This window comes from Polyergus mexicanus, unplaced genomic scaffold, assembly GCF_030449975.1.
Source record: "Polyergus mexicanus isolate NDT 795.1 unplaced genomic scaffold, iyPolMexi1.0 SCAF_1, whole genome shotgun sequence".
NCBI lineage: Eukaryota > Metazoa > Arthropoda > Insecta > Hymenoptera > Formicidae > Polyergus > Polyergus mexicanus.
Window position 1 is genome coordinate 13,320,416 of NW_027223321.1, and position 14,867 is coordinate 13,335,282.

General features: G+C 35.4%; 1 protein-coding gene and 1 long non-coding RNA gene across 3 annotated transcripts in view; one reads left to right on the top strand and one right to left on the bottom strand.

Moving 5' to 3' along the window:
• Positions 1–14,867, bottom strand: part of LOC138936197 (uncharacterized) — a 92,352-nt gene that overhangs the window by 31,429 nt on the left and 46,056 nt on the right. The window lies entirely within an intron of this gene.
• Positions 1–14,867, top strand: part of LOC138936181 (pikachurin) — an 87,440-nt gene that overhangs the window by 29,163 nt on the left and 43,410 nt on the right. For both annotated transcript variants that reach the window (XM_070301359.1, XM_070301349.1), the window contains exon 5: positions 1,059–1,320. In XM_070301359.1, the coding sequence (XP_070157460.1) occupies positions 1,059–1,320 (262 nt within the window). The remainder of the gene's footprint in view (positions 1–1,058; positions 1,321–14,867) is intronic.

Consider the following 14,867-nt stretch of genomic DNA (forward strand, 5'->3'; position numbering starts at 1 on the left):
ATATTAACATTGTGATTGGTTACAGGGAGCGTCATTAAAATTTAATAAAATTAAATTAATACGTAAATTCAGTCGATATCAAATTTATGCGCTAATCGACAAAATATGAACTCGGGCTTTTCGGTGATCTTCCTTTGCAAACATGTAAATAAAATTTAATATTTCGCGAAACTCGATATTAAGTACACAGTTTGTACCTTCTGAGGGCCAATTTTTATTCAAAAGCCTTCCTTAAATAAAAAAAAAAAAAAAAAACATGAATCGTGCAACAGATACTTTACATCTGCTATAGCTTTCTTAAGATGCAGAGAAGGCTATCCCATTATTTTTAAAAATTTCTTTCTCTCCGAATCGACAACAGCGAACAGAAGGATTAAGAAATGATGAGGCGAATGTCGAAAAATAGGTCTCAACTCATAAATAATATTCGTCCCTGTTTGACTGTTTACCATATTCGCGCGCGCGTATTTTCCTCGTTGCGCTCTAAATTGGACTAAAAATAGATGCCAAAATGTTTTTTTAATTTACTCTTTACTCAAACGTATATCAATTTTATTTATTTGAAATTATTATTATTTTTATTTAAATTAAAAATTGATATGATATTTATTTTTCACGAATATATTAATTATATTGATATACAATCAATTATAAATCTGACATTGTATTGAAGATGGTACTAGAATATTTTTCAATTATACTAATTGAAAAGTGTTATAATTTATCGCTAGCTTTATAATGTCCGTTAAATACACGATTTAGAAAGAAATAGGTGAAAAATATATCAATTTAGAAATAAATAGGTGAAGAATATTTATATTTTAAAAAATTAAATTTATTTATAAAAAATATCTAAAATTTAATAAAATTTTTTTAAATTTATAATTTCATTATTATTGAACAAATCTCTGATTGGCCATAAAAGCTGTAAATAGTCATATAGGAACTGATTTTCTTTCTTATAGTTTCTTTTCGGACGTCAATCTCGATATATGAAAATCAATACGTAGCAATTCAATTTGAGACATATAACATCTTTTCTCTCTGTGGTTATTTAGGGTCCAAATCTGGAGCAAAAACTGCCATCCACGATGGAGAGCATCGCTAGTACCGAGCCAGCGTGTTCCTTGGACTGCGGGCCAGCTGGAAATTGTTACGTCGAACAATCCCGCGGAGATGAAGTTGACGTTGTAATCGAGGATGACGATGACGGAATCGTGGATCTCGAGGGCAATACCGTGAATCTTAGACGAAAGCAAGGAACGTTCAGACAGAGATGCCAGTGTCCTCTCGGAAGGGGCGGTGATCGTTGTCAGCTCGGTGAGTGATTTTTTTTATCTTGCCTTTCAATTTCCTTATACATTTATACTCTCGGATTACTTCGTATAAAAAGGAAAAGAGAAAGGTATCGATACTGATTTTGTCGCAACTTTAGTTTCGAAACTCATTCTCTTGAAAAAAAAAAAAAAAAAATGATATTTCCATAAAAGAGAACAGAGAATAATGTTATCGCAGATATCGCGCGCAATCTTTCATCCGTCATTTCCCTGAACAGCGTTAGAATGAAGGGAACGCATTCGGAAGCGCGAAGTTAAACTCGATAAACAAGCGAGATCGACGTGAAACGTCCGACGAGTGATTTTTCCCGCGTAAGGCAAACTCAAGATCAAGAGGCGGCAGTGAAGATGGAAGAATTGAAAACTTGCTCCGCTTTGTTTCGCTCCGTTCCGCGCGAGAAACTTACGGCATCCAAGTCGAAAGAGTACTGTTCTCGTTTCGGGAGCTTCGTGCATTGGACGCGATCGTATCTGTTTGCACCTGGCCGCTTTACGAAAATTCCCAGGAAACTCGGCGGGACGCTCTCGGTAATCTCAAACTTTTAACCCTTTGAGATGCGGTATGCACGCGCACCCGCGCGCAAACGTAGGTCTGGCGAGTAACGTCAAACGTTCCTGTCAAAGATCTTTACACAGAAGTTGTCATCAAATAGATAATGTAAACCGCCGACGGCATGTATATAAGTAAGAGACATATCGAGCTGTCAAGTATATCGGACATTTTGTATCATGAATATTAAAACGACGAAAATTACCTGAACGTTTCTTGCAATTTGCATAGATTATGTTCCATTAACGAAATACATCTCGCGAATCGTTAAAGTTGATAAAATATAGCGGAAACTCCGTTTGCGCATTATCGATTTGACGTGTATCGTATGGAAACGTGGAATAATTAAAATACAGCCGCTATAAAATGATTCGAAGTGCAGAAGAGATAATGGTCGAGTTGTGATAACAGAATCTCTGGCTTTTCATGAATCTGTTTCATCGAATTTCATGCATAAATAATTTGCGAATAATCGTTATTTTCCTCCTTTCTATCATTGTAATTTAATATAGTTGACATATTGCGGCAATATTTCGGATAATGATATGATCTCCCCTCAAATCGATACTTATAGCTTTCAATACTTGCCATCTTCAAGCAAATCAAATACGAATATTTATTTGAAGGATTAATACACATTTCAGGATTACCAATATGTCGAACCAGTCGCTAGACTGGTTCAACCATAGTATTCACCGATCATTTGAAACGGGAACATATATTTATAATTGTATAGATATTTGTATTCACATATTGACACTTTGTAGACAAAGGAAAATTGACACATGGCATGGTTATATTGGATAATTAAATTCCAATTTCAAAAATTTCGTCGCATACACAAAATATTGAACAAACGGATTTTAATTAAAAAAATTTTAGATCTTTCGGGCTAGTGCGCGATAAATAAAAGTTGTGCGCGAATAACGAATGGAACACATTTTCTTCGTTTCACCAGCTATATCAATCTTTGTTTCTATCGATTATGAGAATCGTCTGGAATGTCAAACGGATTAAACTACTCAATATTCGGTTTAATCTTGCAGAGTGATTTATATTGCATCATAGAATTGCGTGGGATTAAGCGGCAGAAAAATTGCACGAACAGATCGATGGTTCATAGTTTTGAAGTACGTTTTACGCTTCGATTCGAGTATTTTATCGCACCGTTTTCGTTTATGACACGGAACACAACGTAGAAATTATGATACGGCAAACATCCATCTAGTTCTCATGACGAGCTGTTATGCAAAAAAAATCAAAACGCTATATTTCTCAGTTCGATCATTTTCGATCAACGTTTGTTTTATCATCTTCTTGAATTTTCAAAAGACTTGAATTGCATTTTTAATTGCAATAATAAAAAAGATACATGCTACGAAATATACTCAAAATATTTTTTTTTTTGTAATTAAATCATAGCAGGCCGTATGTAATAGTATAAATATATTCACACATAGGCAAATATTTTCGTTCTTATATTTATCGAAGTAAAAATTTCGAAAAATATGTATAATAGTAAAGATATCATATCATTTTCTTATTTTCGAAGTTGATTTACTTTCACCGAATGGCAGGAACTACGGAAAATTTTGTGGAAATATATAAACGATAAGAAATACGATATTGTAATTCTGTACACGCTTGCGTGGCTGTGTTTTTCATGCCTGCTCCGAGAACGATGATGCGCTTACAAGAGCGCATTCTTCAAAACAGAAAGCGAACGCTTTGTAGTAAAAAGCGAAACATTATTCATACGCAATGTTGGATATCCTTTCGCTTTATGCGTTCACTTTGTGCTTTTGCATTTGTTGAAATTGTTTCCTTTTTATTTACACGAATCAATAACGCTTCTATGTATCACTACATGCTATAAGCAGAACTAAATATTCAATCGGAATATAACTGTAACAAATATTAAGCAACATAATAATAATATAATAATGTAATAATAATGATAAAAGATAGAATTAATTATTAACGGTAATAATTAATAAAATAGTCTACATATATACAAATAATTAATGACATAATAGCTTACAACTCTAATAATATTCTACTTACATATATTATAATTTATATTTTCAATTTAAATATTAATTTATATATAATTAATATATAAATAAAGAAATATATGAAAATTCATATTTAAATTACGTAATTTGCGCTTCATATTTTAAATGGCACCGCTTGCTATAAGTAAAATTATCCAAATAGAAGAATAATTAAGAGAAATTCTTGCACATACGGAGTTATTATATATTTATTCTATGCAATATAACAACACAATATCGTAATATTAATTTTTCACGGTAACGCGCGCACGATGAAACTTTGGCAACTTACGCGGCTGATTGCAATATTCGCGTTGTACTCTGGATGTTACGCGAGACAAGCCTTGTTTTATATTGACCCAGTACAGGATTACTCGCCACCTTGTTATTCGGCGTGGGCAAATTAAGCCTCGCTGAGCGGCTTGGAGTAAAACCACGAGATGGGCGTTGCCCGCCAGTTAATTCCGCTTGCGAAGGTTTAAAGCAAACGCGACCTGCAAACCGAGTCGTCCTCGTTGATTCCCCGGGTACAAGATCTAACGAGCTTAATTTATTTTACCAGCGACACACGTTGCATCATTTCTCTCCCCCTCTCTCTCTCTCTCTCTCTCTCGCTCGCTCTTTTCGTTTCCGTTCGCGTTTACACATATAAATATTTATCCTTTCGAATGTACAAAGTACTATACTTTCATTCTCGGTAACCCGAAATCCTAGCCACGAGTATTTACCCGCTCAACCGAAAAATCTGGACTATCTTAAGTAAAAAGAGACGAACAAGTGTGTTAAGAATAGATAAAATACACATAACGTAACAATTACAAGCTAATCCCGAAATACATCTGTCATAATCTGAATTAATTACAATGGACCATTGTGAAGACGAAATGAGCCTTATATATTCTGTTTCTATTTTTTATATGAGAATGAAATCATAAACAGAAGGAATGTTAAACTTAAGCAAAAATAATTATATGCTTTGAAATATATCGCAATGAAATACATACGTCTTATACGTTCGCGCGTGGAATAAATCATATCTTGTAGAATTAAGACTGGCAAACAATGATCTCGCGGAACGAATGCTTAATAATGATAAATTTCACCTGCTATTGGAAAATTAATGCAAAAGCGGGTGATAAAACGTAAAAAGATAAGCAGCACGATTCCACCCCTTACCCCCTTTCCCTTATCTTTATCCTTCTATTTAAACGCGAAAATAGTATCTCCTACGGCTTAGCTCGGAAACAAAAATTTACTAGCAGCCGTTGGTGCCGTAACTTTTCAGGCTGCTACATTTTAATAGTGATACATTATCCGGACTTTTAATATTACAAAGTGCAGCTCGGTAATTCCGCATCATCCGTCCGCCATCGCGAGGTGCGAGAGACCGGCGGCTTCGTCGTGATTTATGTCACGGTTGAAGGTGCGCGCGCGGCGCACGATGAGCGGTAGGAATTATTTTTTCGCAGCTGCCCCTTTTCCCATCTCTCTTCCTCGTTACAACCGGACATAAATCAAGACAACTTTCCGTGTCGCTTCAACCAAAATCGTGATATTCGCTTATCGGACAATAGCATCGTCGCATATTTTTATAACATTTAGGTGGGGATATAATATAAAGCACACCTGTCAAAACAAGACAATCGTATTAATTTTTTTCGCTTGCAAATGACAAACGATTTCCTAACAGTTATAATTGTTAATAGTTATATTTTACTATACAACTTCCATAACACGTTACGCGCATACATACACGCACACATATACTTTCTCTTTTATAAGAATGAAAGAACATAATTACAGAAGAAAGGGAGAGAGAAAGAGAGACAAAAATAAAGTGAAAATCATACTCAGTATCTCGATATTATCTTGCTGCGCGCTCTCGGAAATATACGTAAAGTGCTATCGAGGAAAGTGCCATGATCCAAAGAAGTGGCAATCATCGTCTCTTTCAACCCGTATACGAGCAATCGTCGGACAATTGTCGACCATTTCGCACATCGCGGTCCCATTCTACACAGTTACGATGATATTCGGTCACCGGAGAACTCGGTCGGTCGGTTATTCGGCTGAAACCCGACGAGATTGGCGCGCCGCCAAAATGACGCTCCGCACGCTAGATTAAGCAGATTAACCGTGCGCGTCTCCAGTGGGCATTGTAACATGGGATGAGAGTACGTTCGGCCCAAACGTCGTTAAATTCTTGCTATTTGCGGATAAATCGCGCCTTCCTAATTGACCGATCTCTATTCCATTAAGCCAGAGGGAAAACACGATCGTATATGTCGGATAGGATAACTGTAATGTCAATCTGTCAAGATAAGATTGAGTTGCATCATAGAATTACCGATCTCTCCTGTTGAAAAGTGTAAACCAATCGAAAATATTTATTAGGTCGACTTTTATCGATTTTTTTTTTTTTTTTAATTTTCTTTTCTCTCTACTAATTATTTATTTCCTTCTAATTTTTTAGACTAAAGTCGTAAATTCTTGTTTACTCTTTTATCGCTAGTTTTGAAAATCACGCGCGTAATAACGACATAAGGAGACAACTTTAACATACGTGATTCTACTTGAAGATAAGAAGCTTATAAGAAGATAAGTAGGAGATTTATATATATGGCGATCGAGTTTTTATATGAAAAAAACTTTTTTATTCGAAAAAGATTTAAAATATTTAAATCAATCAGAAATTCAAAATCGAATTATTTGCTCGTAAGCTTCCTTTTTTCGTGCAAAGGATCATATATTTTGGTATATACCATACATAGATATGGATACATGTGTATATGCATGTGTATTGATACAGTTTTTCGATTGCATGCAAAATACAACAGCTGGCATGCCATCGTTTACAAGATTAAAGCGGTTTACGGATTTGCTGATTTTTCTTCTCTCTCTCTCTTTTTTTTTTTTTTTTTTTATTCTGATGTGACACAGATGCGCCAAACAATTTGGAGCTTTATTTGCTCGCGATTTGGCCTCTCGATAAGCTGCTAAAAAATTTGTAGCGTTTTTGTCTGAAAAGATTCGTAAAAAATTGAGTGTAGCGATGTCTCGTCGAAAGCGAATGTTAGACGAGCAGCCTGTTGCATTTTTAATACAACGTAATGTGTTTTCAGGCGTTAAAATTCCTCTTTCCTCTTCTCTGAAAAGAAGAGATAAGAAGCCTTCTGATTAAGTAGCCTGTTGCGATTTGATCTGATTTAAATAGTTAAAATTTGTTTTCCCTTTCTCTTTCTCCTTTTTATGAATTAGAAAATTTCATTGTATCATATAAATAAGCAAGAATTAAATATTTTCAATTGCTCTGTATGATGTTGCTTTAGCAAAATATACGTTAGTACAGCAAATCTAATTGCATTGCGTCTAGCGCTGTCAGTATATCGATCGACTATTTTGTGTACTCGGGTTATTCTGTGTATGTACCTGGCTACATACTCGTTAATCGAATTCATGAATAATTTCCGGCTCAAAGTCACGAATCCAATGTAATCAATTTTAATAAAGTGACATATAATTGACTCAAAATAATAAAGAGAAAGGTGAGAAAATATAATGGAATAAATAATATAAATATCAATAAACAACGTATATATATAAATAAGTTAAATAGAGACGAAATAAAATGAATTTAATTGATTGACATTTTTGATATACTGAGATTTTTATATATGACATTAATATTAGTAGATATTTGTATGTCATCGTATGCGCTCCGCGACGCGTTATTTTTATACATTTGATATATTTTTCGCAACATCTTCGTAAATAAGAATGTGCCAAATTTAATTCAATTTAAACCATACATAAAATAATTCGGTGGCTATTTTTCAAATATCAGAGCAACTAAATATATTCACAATTACATACACATGCTATAACTGTAATATACTTATTTTATTTTTATATCATTCGTCGTTAATTGAAACTTTTCGCGAGATTTTCATTTGAATTATACGCGAGGCGATTTATTATATGAATGAAATGCGAAGAGTTTGCCGTACTCATATTGCATGCATATTTACGCATACGCAACGGTGAAAGCAAAGACGACGTTGCTATCGCAACCGAATTTCGCACATCTACCATATAAGATGTGCGATCAAGCTGCACACGCTTACAAGATATTATTTCGATTACCACATTATCGGCTCATAAAGCGCCCATTATCATTGCTCGCGAGCGGCACGAATTTCTCGGCTGAAAGGCTCCATTGATAATTTAATATATTTCGTAACTACACGGGAGCCGTCTGTCGCGTCTCGAATCGATGGAAATCTCGTGTTGCGATCATGCGCGCGAATAAATTATGAAACGCGCTCCGTTCCGGCTCAGAATCCGCGTCCGATAATTCGTTTCACTAACGAGATGGCGTGATACCCGCTCCCTCTTTCTTTTCTCTTACCGATGAATTGTAAAATTCAAGCGGATATCTCCCCCGCAAAAATCTCGGATTAAGTTGGAAATTTCAAAAGAATATCAAATTTTTTCAATTTTTATTACTTTTTATGAATATAGAATGTTTCAAAACCACTGAATATCTTTGTAGCGGCAAATTCTCTCGCCAATTTTAAAAAGAAGATTTTTCTTTTGTGAAAATATCGAGGTGTTAATAATTTTCAAGTTATAAGCCATCGAAAAAAAAAATTTGTCGCCAGCTTCGTGAAATTAACAGATTAACAAAACTGTATTCTTCCATTAATTTTAATTAATTCTCAGATAGAATTATTTACTTTAATAAAATTTTAATTTGAGGCTTAGTTACGAAGATAGGCGATGAAAAAATTTGTAACAAATTACTTTTTTTTTTTTTTTTGACATTTCTGTTAAGGAAAAAATATCTTCAAATAGATCATATATATAATGGATTCTATTATTAAGATTCTTTCACTCTCCTTTGATACATAATATATTTTTTCAAATATGTTAAGTATTATATATAATTACGCACGGAGAAATTAAAATAAAATTAGATAAAATGCGTTACTTTCTGCAAAATAGTATTTAAGTATCAAGATAGCTGAGATACGTTTTCACAAAAGACTAACTGATTTTCCGTTTCTTCAGAAAAAGGATAAAAATGGATTGTATCTTTTCATCTGAAATAGAAGATGTCATGAATTATCGTTACGTTTCAACATTTTCCGTCAAGTTCTGCTATTTTTATTCTGACCATTTTCTTTCTCTTGCGCATCTTTGAAGAGTTGTTCTTAAGATACTTGGTGCACTACCCACGAGATTACGAAGTGCGAATACTTTAAGCTGAATTCAAAATGTACGAAGAAATAAATAACACAAGTAGGTCGCAACGTGAGTAAAAATGACTGTATTTTTAAAAGCAAAATTCAAAAAGTAACTTTATTATTAAGAAACTTCGTTCGATTTTAAGCTTCCCACCAGTGAACAAAGATTTTCTTCAACACTTTTAGTCCAGTGGATCAGAAAGATAAACATATATTAAATATAAAATAGAAATGTGCTAGAGAGAGTAATTAACGCGAAGAAATAACGATACGCAAGTAAAAATTATTATATATTTAACGTATTTCGGAAATACATTTTTGTCTCAAAAATTATTATAAAATATACATATATGCGTATATAAATCATTATGTAATGTACAATATTTTATAATTATAATATATTTTGATATTTTGCAATTTTGTCGTGCATAAACTAAAAATGTGCATCAAAAGAAAACAGTTTTTATCATCACAATTTTTAAAACAATTCTTATCATAATTTTCGATAAGAATTTTTGCGATCCGTCTCATATATCGTATATTCGTACTACTGATTGTGAGAGCGACATGTAATTGTTTCGAGGATGATCGCTAAATGGTAGCGATTTTACGGACAAAGGAGCGTTAGATGGTTTGAAGTAGGTCATTGATCTCACTTGAGTCTCTCGCCTGTTTTTCCAGCATTTCGAAAGCGTCTCCGTTAACTCCTTTCTTTTGAGGCGCGAGACGAAAAATTGCGAGGCGAGAGAAAGGAGGCAATACAATGCTTCGCCGCGGGATTCACACGCAACAGACGACCGAGTTTTGTGGCACGTTTCAGGTTTTTCTGGAAATTATTTGGTTGCTTATTTTTTTTTTTTTTTCCTTTCTTCAGTAAAAACTCCAATAATAACTTGTCTTACAATGCAGCGAAATGAGTTGAGGTGATTTTTATTATTGAACGCGTTTTTATGCGTTGTGCGCGAAACTCACGCACTCTGCGTAAAATAATACGAACTTTTGATTTAAAATCATGATGTAATTTCATAATTTCAATAAAAAATATAACATTTGTGCTTTTACGCATCCGATTTTAATTTTACGATTAGATTCGAGCATCATAAATTATGATATTAGCAGCGAAAAAAATTATAATTTTAATAACGATCATTTTTTTACTTTTTTTTTTCCGACGTTATTATAATCGAGCTCGAACGAATTGTATGAAAATTGCTCAAGACACGCCGTTTCACCAAACATGAATCGTGAGATAGTTGCCCTTCATTACTCTCGTTTTACGATGCGTTATAAAAATCTGGCAAATCTTTGAGTTGCCCTCGCAAAATGCGCGCTAATAAAGCACGGTAGCGGCAAGTAAGAACGAAGCAGACACTAAGTGCGCGAGAGGTGAAAGGAGACGAGTCGTCAAAAAGGACTATCCTTTTTCATTGCGGCGTAAGACGCATCGTTACTTATATTGTCAGAAGTTCTTCATAAAGTAGCTTTCTCGCAATAACGACGACGAATACCTCAAAGACGAGAAAATAAGGCGTGAGTCGAGCGAACAATCCCAGCCCGCTTTCCGTCCTTTCACTGTCTCCTTTCTCAAAGAAATCTTTCTTTGAGAGTTTGCCGAAGTGGCTCGTAATTAACATCACAGATTGGCATTAATGAAATTATATAAAATTATATCAGAGCATATTCTCGCCCAGATTTCAATTAAATTCGTAAAATTACGCCGACTTTCCGATTGTTTCTGCATGTTTTAATTAAAAATTTCTGAATGATGCATAAAAATCTATATCGCCTTCATATATATAGATTAGAGGTTGAAATCTAAGCGGATTAATTGTCGACAATTCTAGTATTCTCGTGAATTAATTAATGGAAAAACGAGACGGCCCCGTTCATTAATTAATGCATCGATATTCGCGATATAATTATTATCTGTGGCAGCATTAATTGCTGTTAAACAAATGGAACATGGAGCGTAATTTAATTAACAAGATTAATAATTAAAATTTATAAACAAGTACATTCATACAATTTCATGATCAGGATGATGCTTTTATCACACGTAGTTAATTCTTATCTCCAGAAACTCGAGCGTCTCAAATGTGTGATTAATATTCTCAGAATGTTGAAACTTTTTCGTTTAAATTTTTATAATTTTATTTATTCATTAACTTTTTATCGCGCAAAATATTTCATATTCACCATACCCATATGCAATATTGCGATAGATATTACACTGCAATTATTACTCGATCTCGATCCGCACAATTATTGATATTATAAAGTTTATACACCGAGATAATGTATACAGATTTAATCTTTCAAACGATGACTCTCCCAAGGATCGCTTTTATCCTCAGGCAAGCTCGTCGATGACAAACGCACGCGAAGATTTTTACATCCGACTGCGTCAGAAAATAGCACGAGCGTCGTTTGTTGAAAGAGTAAACATTTCGCGGATATCGTTCCGTATCGTGTCTCTCCATATGATAGCGATAGAGGCGCGGCAAAGTATTCTGCGTCTTCCGCAACGCGATGCACATACACCGTATGATTGCGTACGTGTATGCGCGGCCGCGATATACATGCGTCACATGTGTGTGCATACATATGTACTTACACATATATATGTGTAAGTACAGTGGATAGAGAGAGAGAGAGAGAGAAAGAGAGAGTTAGAGGGCGAGGGCACATGCGTCCAGGGCCGTGGCTCAGTATGCCGCGGGCAAACATTTACGCGGTTGGGATAAATCAATTTGGTTGTCTTTGATAAAATAATTTGTACAATACATCTGGACCGCACGCGGATTGCTATAGATTGCAGAGACGGAGAGAATCGTCGTGCATTAATCCGCGAGCTAATATTTAAGCTTGGCTTTGTACAGGATAGCGTGCCGCGAATCTATAATCAAATAACGATACGCTATACATGCAGTTAAATTAAAGTACAATAAAAGAGAAATGTCGCGTTACGGATTATAGTATCTTTCTTGATTTACCTGTTTTTGATTTCTTGAGATATTTTCGGCGTCAAAAGAATTTCTTTTTTTTTTTTTTTTTCCCTTCAACAAAGTTACGTCGTGTTTTGATTTCTATAATATCAATATTATCGTAAATATTTTTCAATCTCTTTTATTATATATTATATGTCGTAAATATTTTTTAACCCCTTTTATATATTTCTTTCTCCTATATATGTACAGCCTTTTTCATATAACTTTCTTTATTCCGCATTTCTTCATCTGCTCTCTTTTTAATCCAAGTCATAGACGAAGGAATTATTATTCGATGAAACACACACATACAATTTCCAATTAGTAAGATATATTATTAATTTATATTTGAATTATTTTATTGTTAATTAGCTTTTCCACATAACATATGTGTATTATGTGTTTCTTCGTTCATCTCTTTGCACAATAATAAGAAAACATTCGGAAAGATATTTTAAATTTAAATTTATTAGGCGACGAAATAGTCACGCTAGGTGCGATGAGAGTGCTGGTATATAATCGAGTTTTATTTGCAATGTAAAATAAATTCGAAACCGGCCCTGAATCGGTATACTATACGTATATGCAATGTTGGAGTTGGTCTTAGGGTTCTTCTGGTTGTTGCTTGCAGTAAGCCGTATTGTTTGCACCATAGAAGGGCTTCGGCGCGGCCATTGTTAGCCCCCGTCGCGTTCTTCGTGGCGTCGAACACTTGATCTTTCGCTTTGTCTTTTCTTTCAGCACATACGGAATAGGGGTTGAAAAGCCGGCCCTGATACACGAGCTTCTTATTACGCAATCCTATCGTTAGTTCGTCGACCCTTTATCGCGCTTTATCAAAATTCTATGGACCTTCGTCGTATCCCGAAGAAGTCACAAAAGAATTTCGAGGCAACGTTTTCGATTTTATATGCGACGGTATGAAGTATGTAAAGGACGAAAAATATTTTCTACCGTACATTTCTGGCATTACTTCATGTTTCTCTGTCCAGATATTATTTCCAACATGTTTATTTGTGAAACGTCGTGTTTCTCCTTTCGCAGATTTGAATTTCTATTTGTTGAAAGAGGAAAAGATTTAAAATTTTCACGAAAAAGTTTCTAAGTCAAAAAGAAAATTCTTCACTTTTTCTATTGCGAAAGATTTTCCTACACGATACACGCGCGGTTCACATTTCCGATAACCGATTGAAATATTAAGAGTCCCGAGTTCATTGATCCCGAATGTCGAACTTTGCACGCGAAACGCGCCAAGTCGAAGTGGAAGTGGTTCTACATTCTTGTTGGTCGCACAACGGACACGACTCTTAGTTTTTTGCGCCTCTCGCTTACGGATACGTAAGCTCTCGATCTTAACGACTCTGTAAATTTTCGTCGAGTGCGGCGACGTATGTAGGAGAGCTCCTGTGTGGAACTCGGTGCGTCGCTCAAGGCGCCATTCCGAGAAGCTGGATGGAATTACGTGCATAGAATTACGAAGTCGGAAAAGGGGGCCGTCGCGTCGCAACGCTTCGATCGAAGGGGTGACGGATGCCGTGACTGAAGAGAATCCGCCGGCTCGCGTGTTTGCCGGGAATGTCTGATTCCGCTAGCTTATTATCGTTTATATCAAAGTCCGCGATATAGAGCACGCGAGCCCCGTCCGCCGGCACCTGATCAGCATTTCGTGCACTTTTGCAAAAAAGAAAAGTCGCAAAAAAGGAATATTACGCCCGGATCTATCCTTAAATCGGAGAAACATTATACAATGGTATCATTATTTCAGTATTATGTTGCTAGTATTTTTAGTAATTTTCAATTCTTTTTACATGTATTTTACATTATATTATATCATGATATATGAAATGTTGAAAATGATACTCGCTTTAATCTGGAGCTGCGATAAAACTGGATTAATCGATGTTTCTCTCCATAAGTTCTCGTAGATTATATTTGAAATCAATGTAAAAAAAAAAAAAAAAAAAAAAAAATACTCTCAATAATTTAAGAGATCTAAGAAAAACCTATATGATATTAATTATCAATACCCTGCGCAATTTCTCCTTCCTACTTCTCTCTTTTCTGCAATATTCTATTTTAATTATCGACTAAAATCTCACGCGTCATGAAATCTTAAATTTTTGTTGCGTATCACGTTACGAGTCGAAAATTACGACCTCGAAAGTGAGTAGAGTACAACGGAATGACATTCTCCTTGACGTGTTGAAGACGTCATCTCGCGACTGTGTACGAGAATGGCATAATCCTGAAATGTTAAAACACGTGCGTCGCGCCCTATTAAACGTCCTCGTTTATGCGCGCCTTGCCAGCCGGTGTTCCCAGCTTCTCGGAGATCGTCTCCCTCGTCGTGTAACGACGTAACTTCGCTGCAAGGTCCCCGTGCACGTGCTTAACGAGCGTTGAACTCTCGTGTCGCTCGTTTCGGATGTTACTGCACGGATAATTTAGCGGATAAGTTGGCTCGCGCCTCGACGTAATTGCGCTCTAGCGTTTTTCCGCCCTATTCTTTCTCGTCCCGCGGTCGGGAACGACTATCGTTTTCGCGACAGGCATTGTTAAAAAGCAGCGAATTTATCCGCTTGACGGTTGTCCTCTCTTTTACATCGATTCGCTTTGCGGATTTTCTTCCATATTGGATTGGCGTACCATTTGGCTGAGTCGTTACTCGCGAATCAATACTTCGACAGTAATAT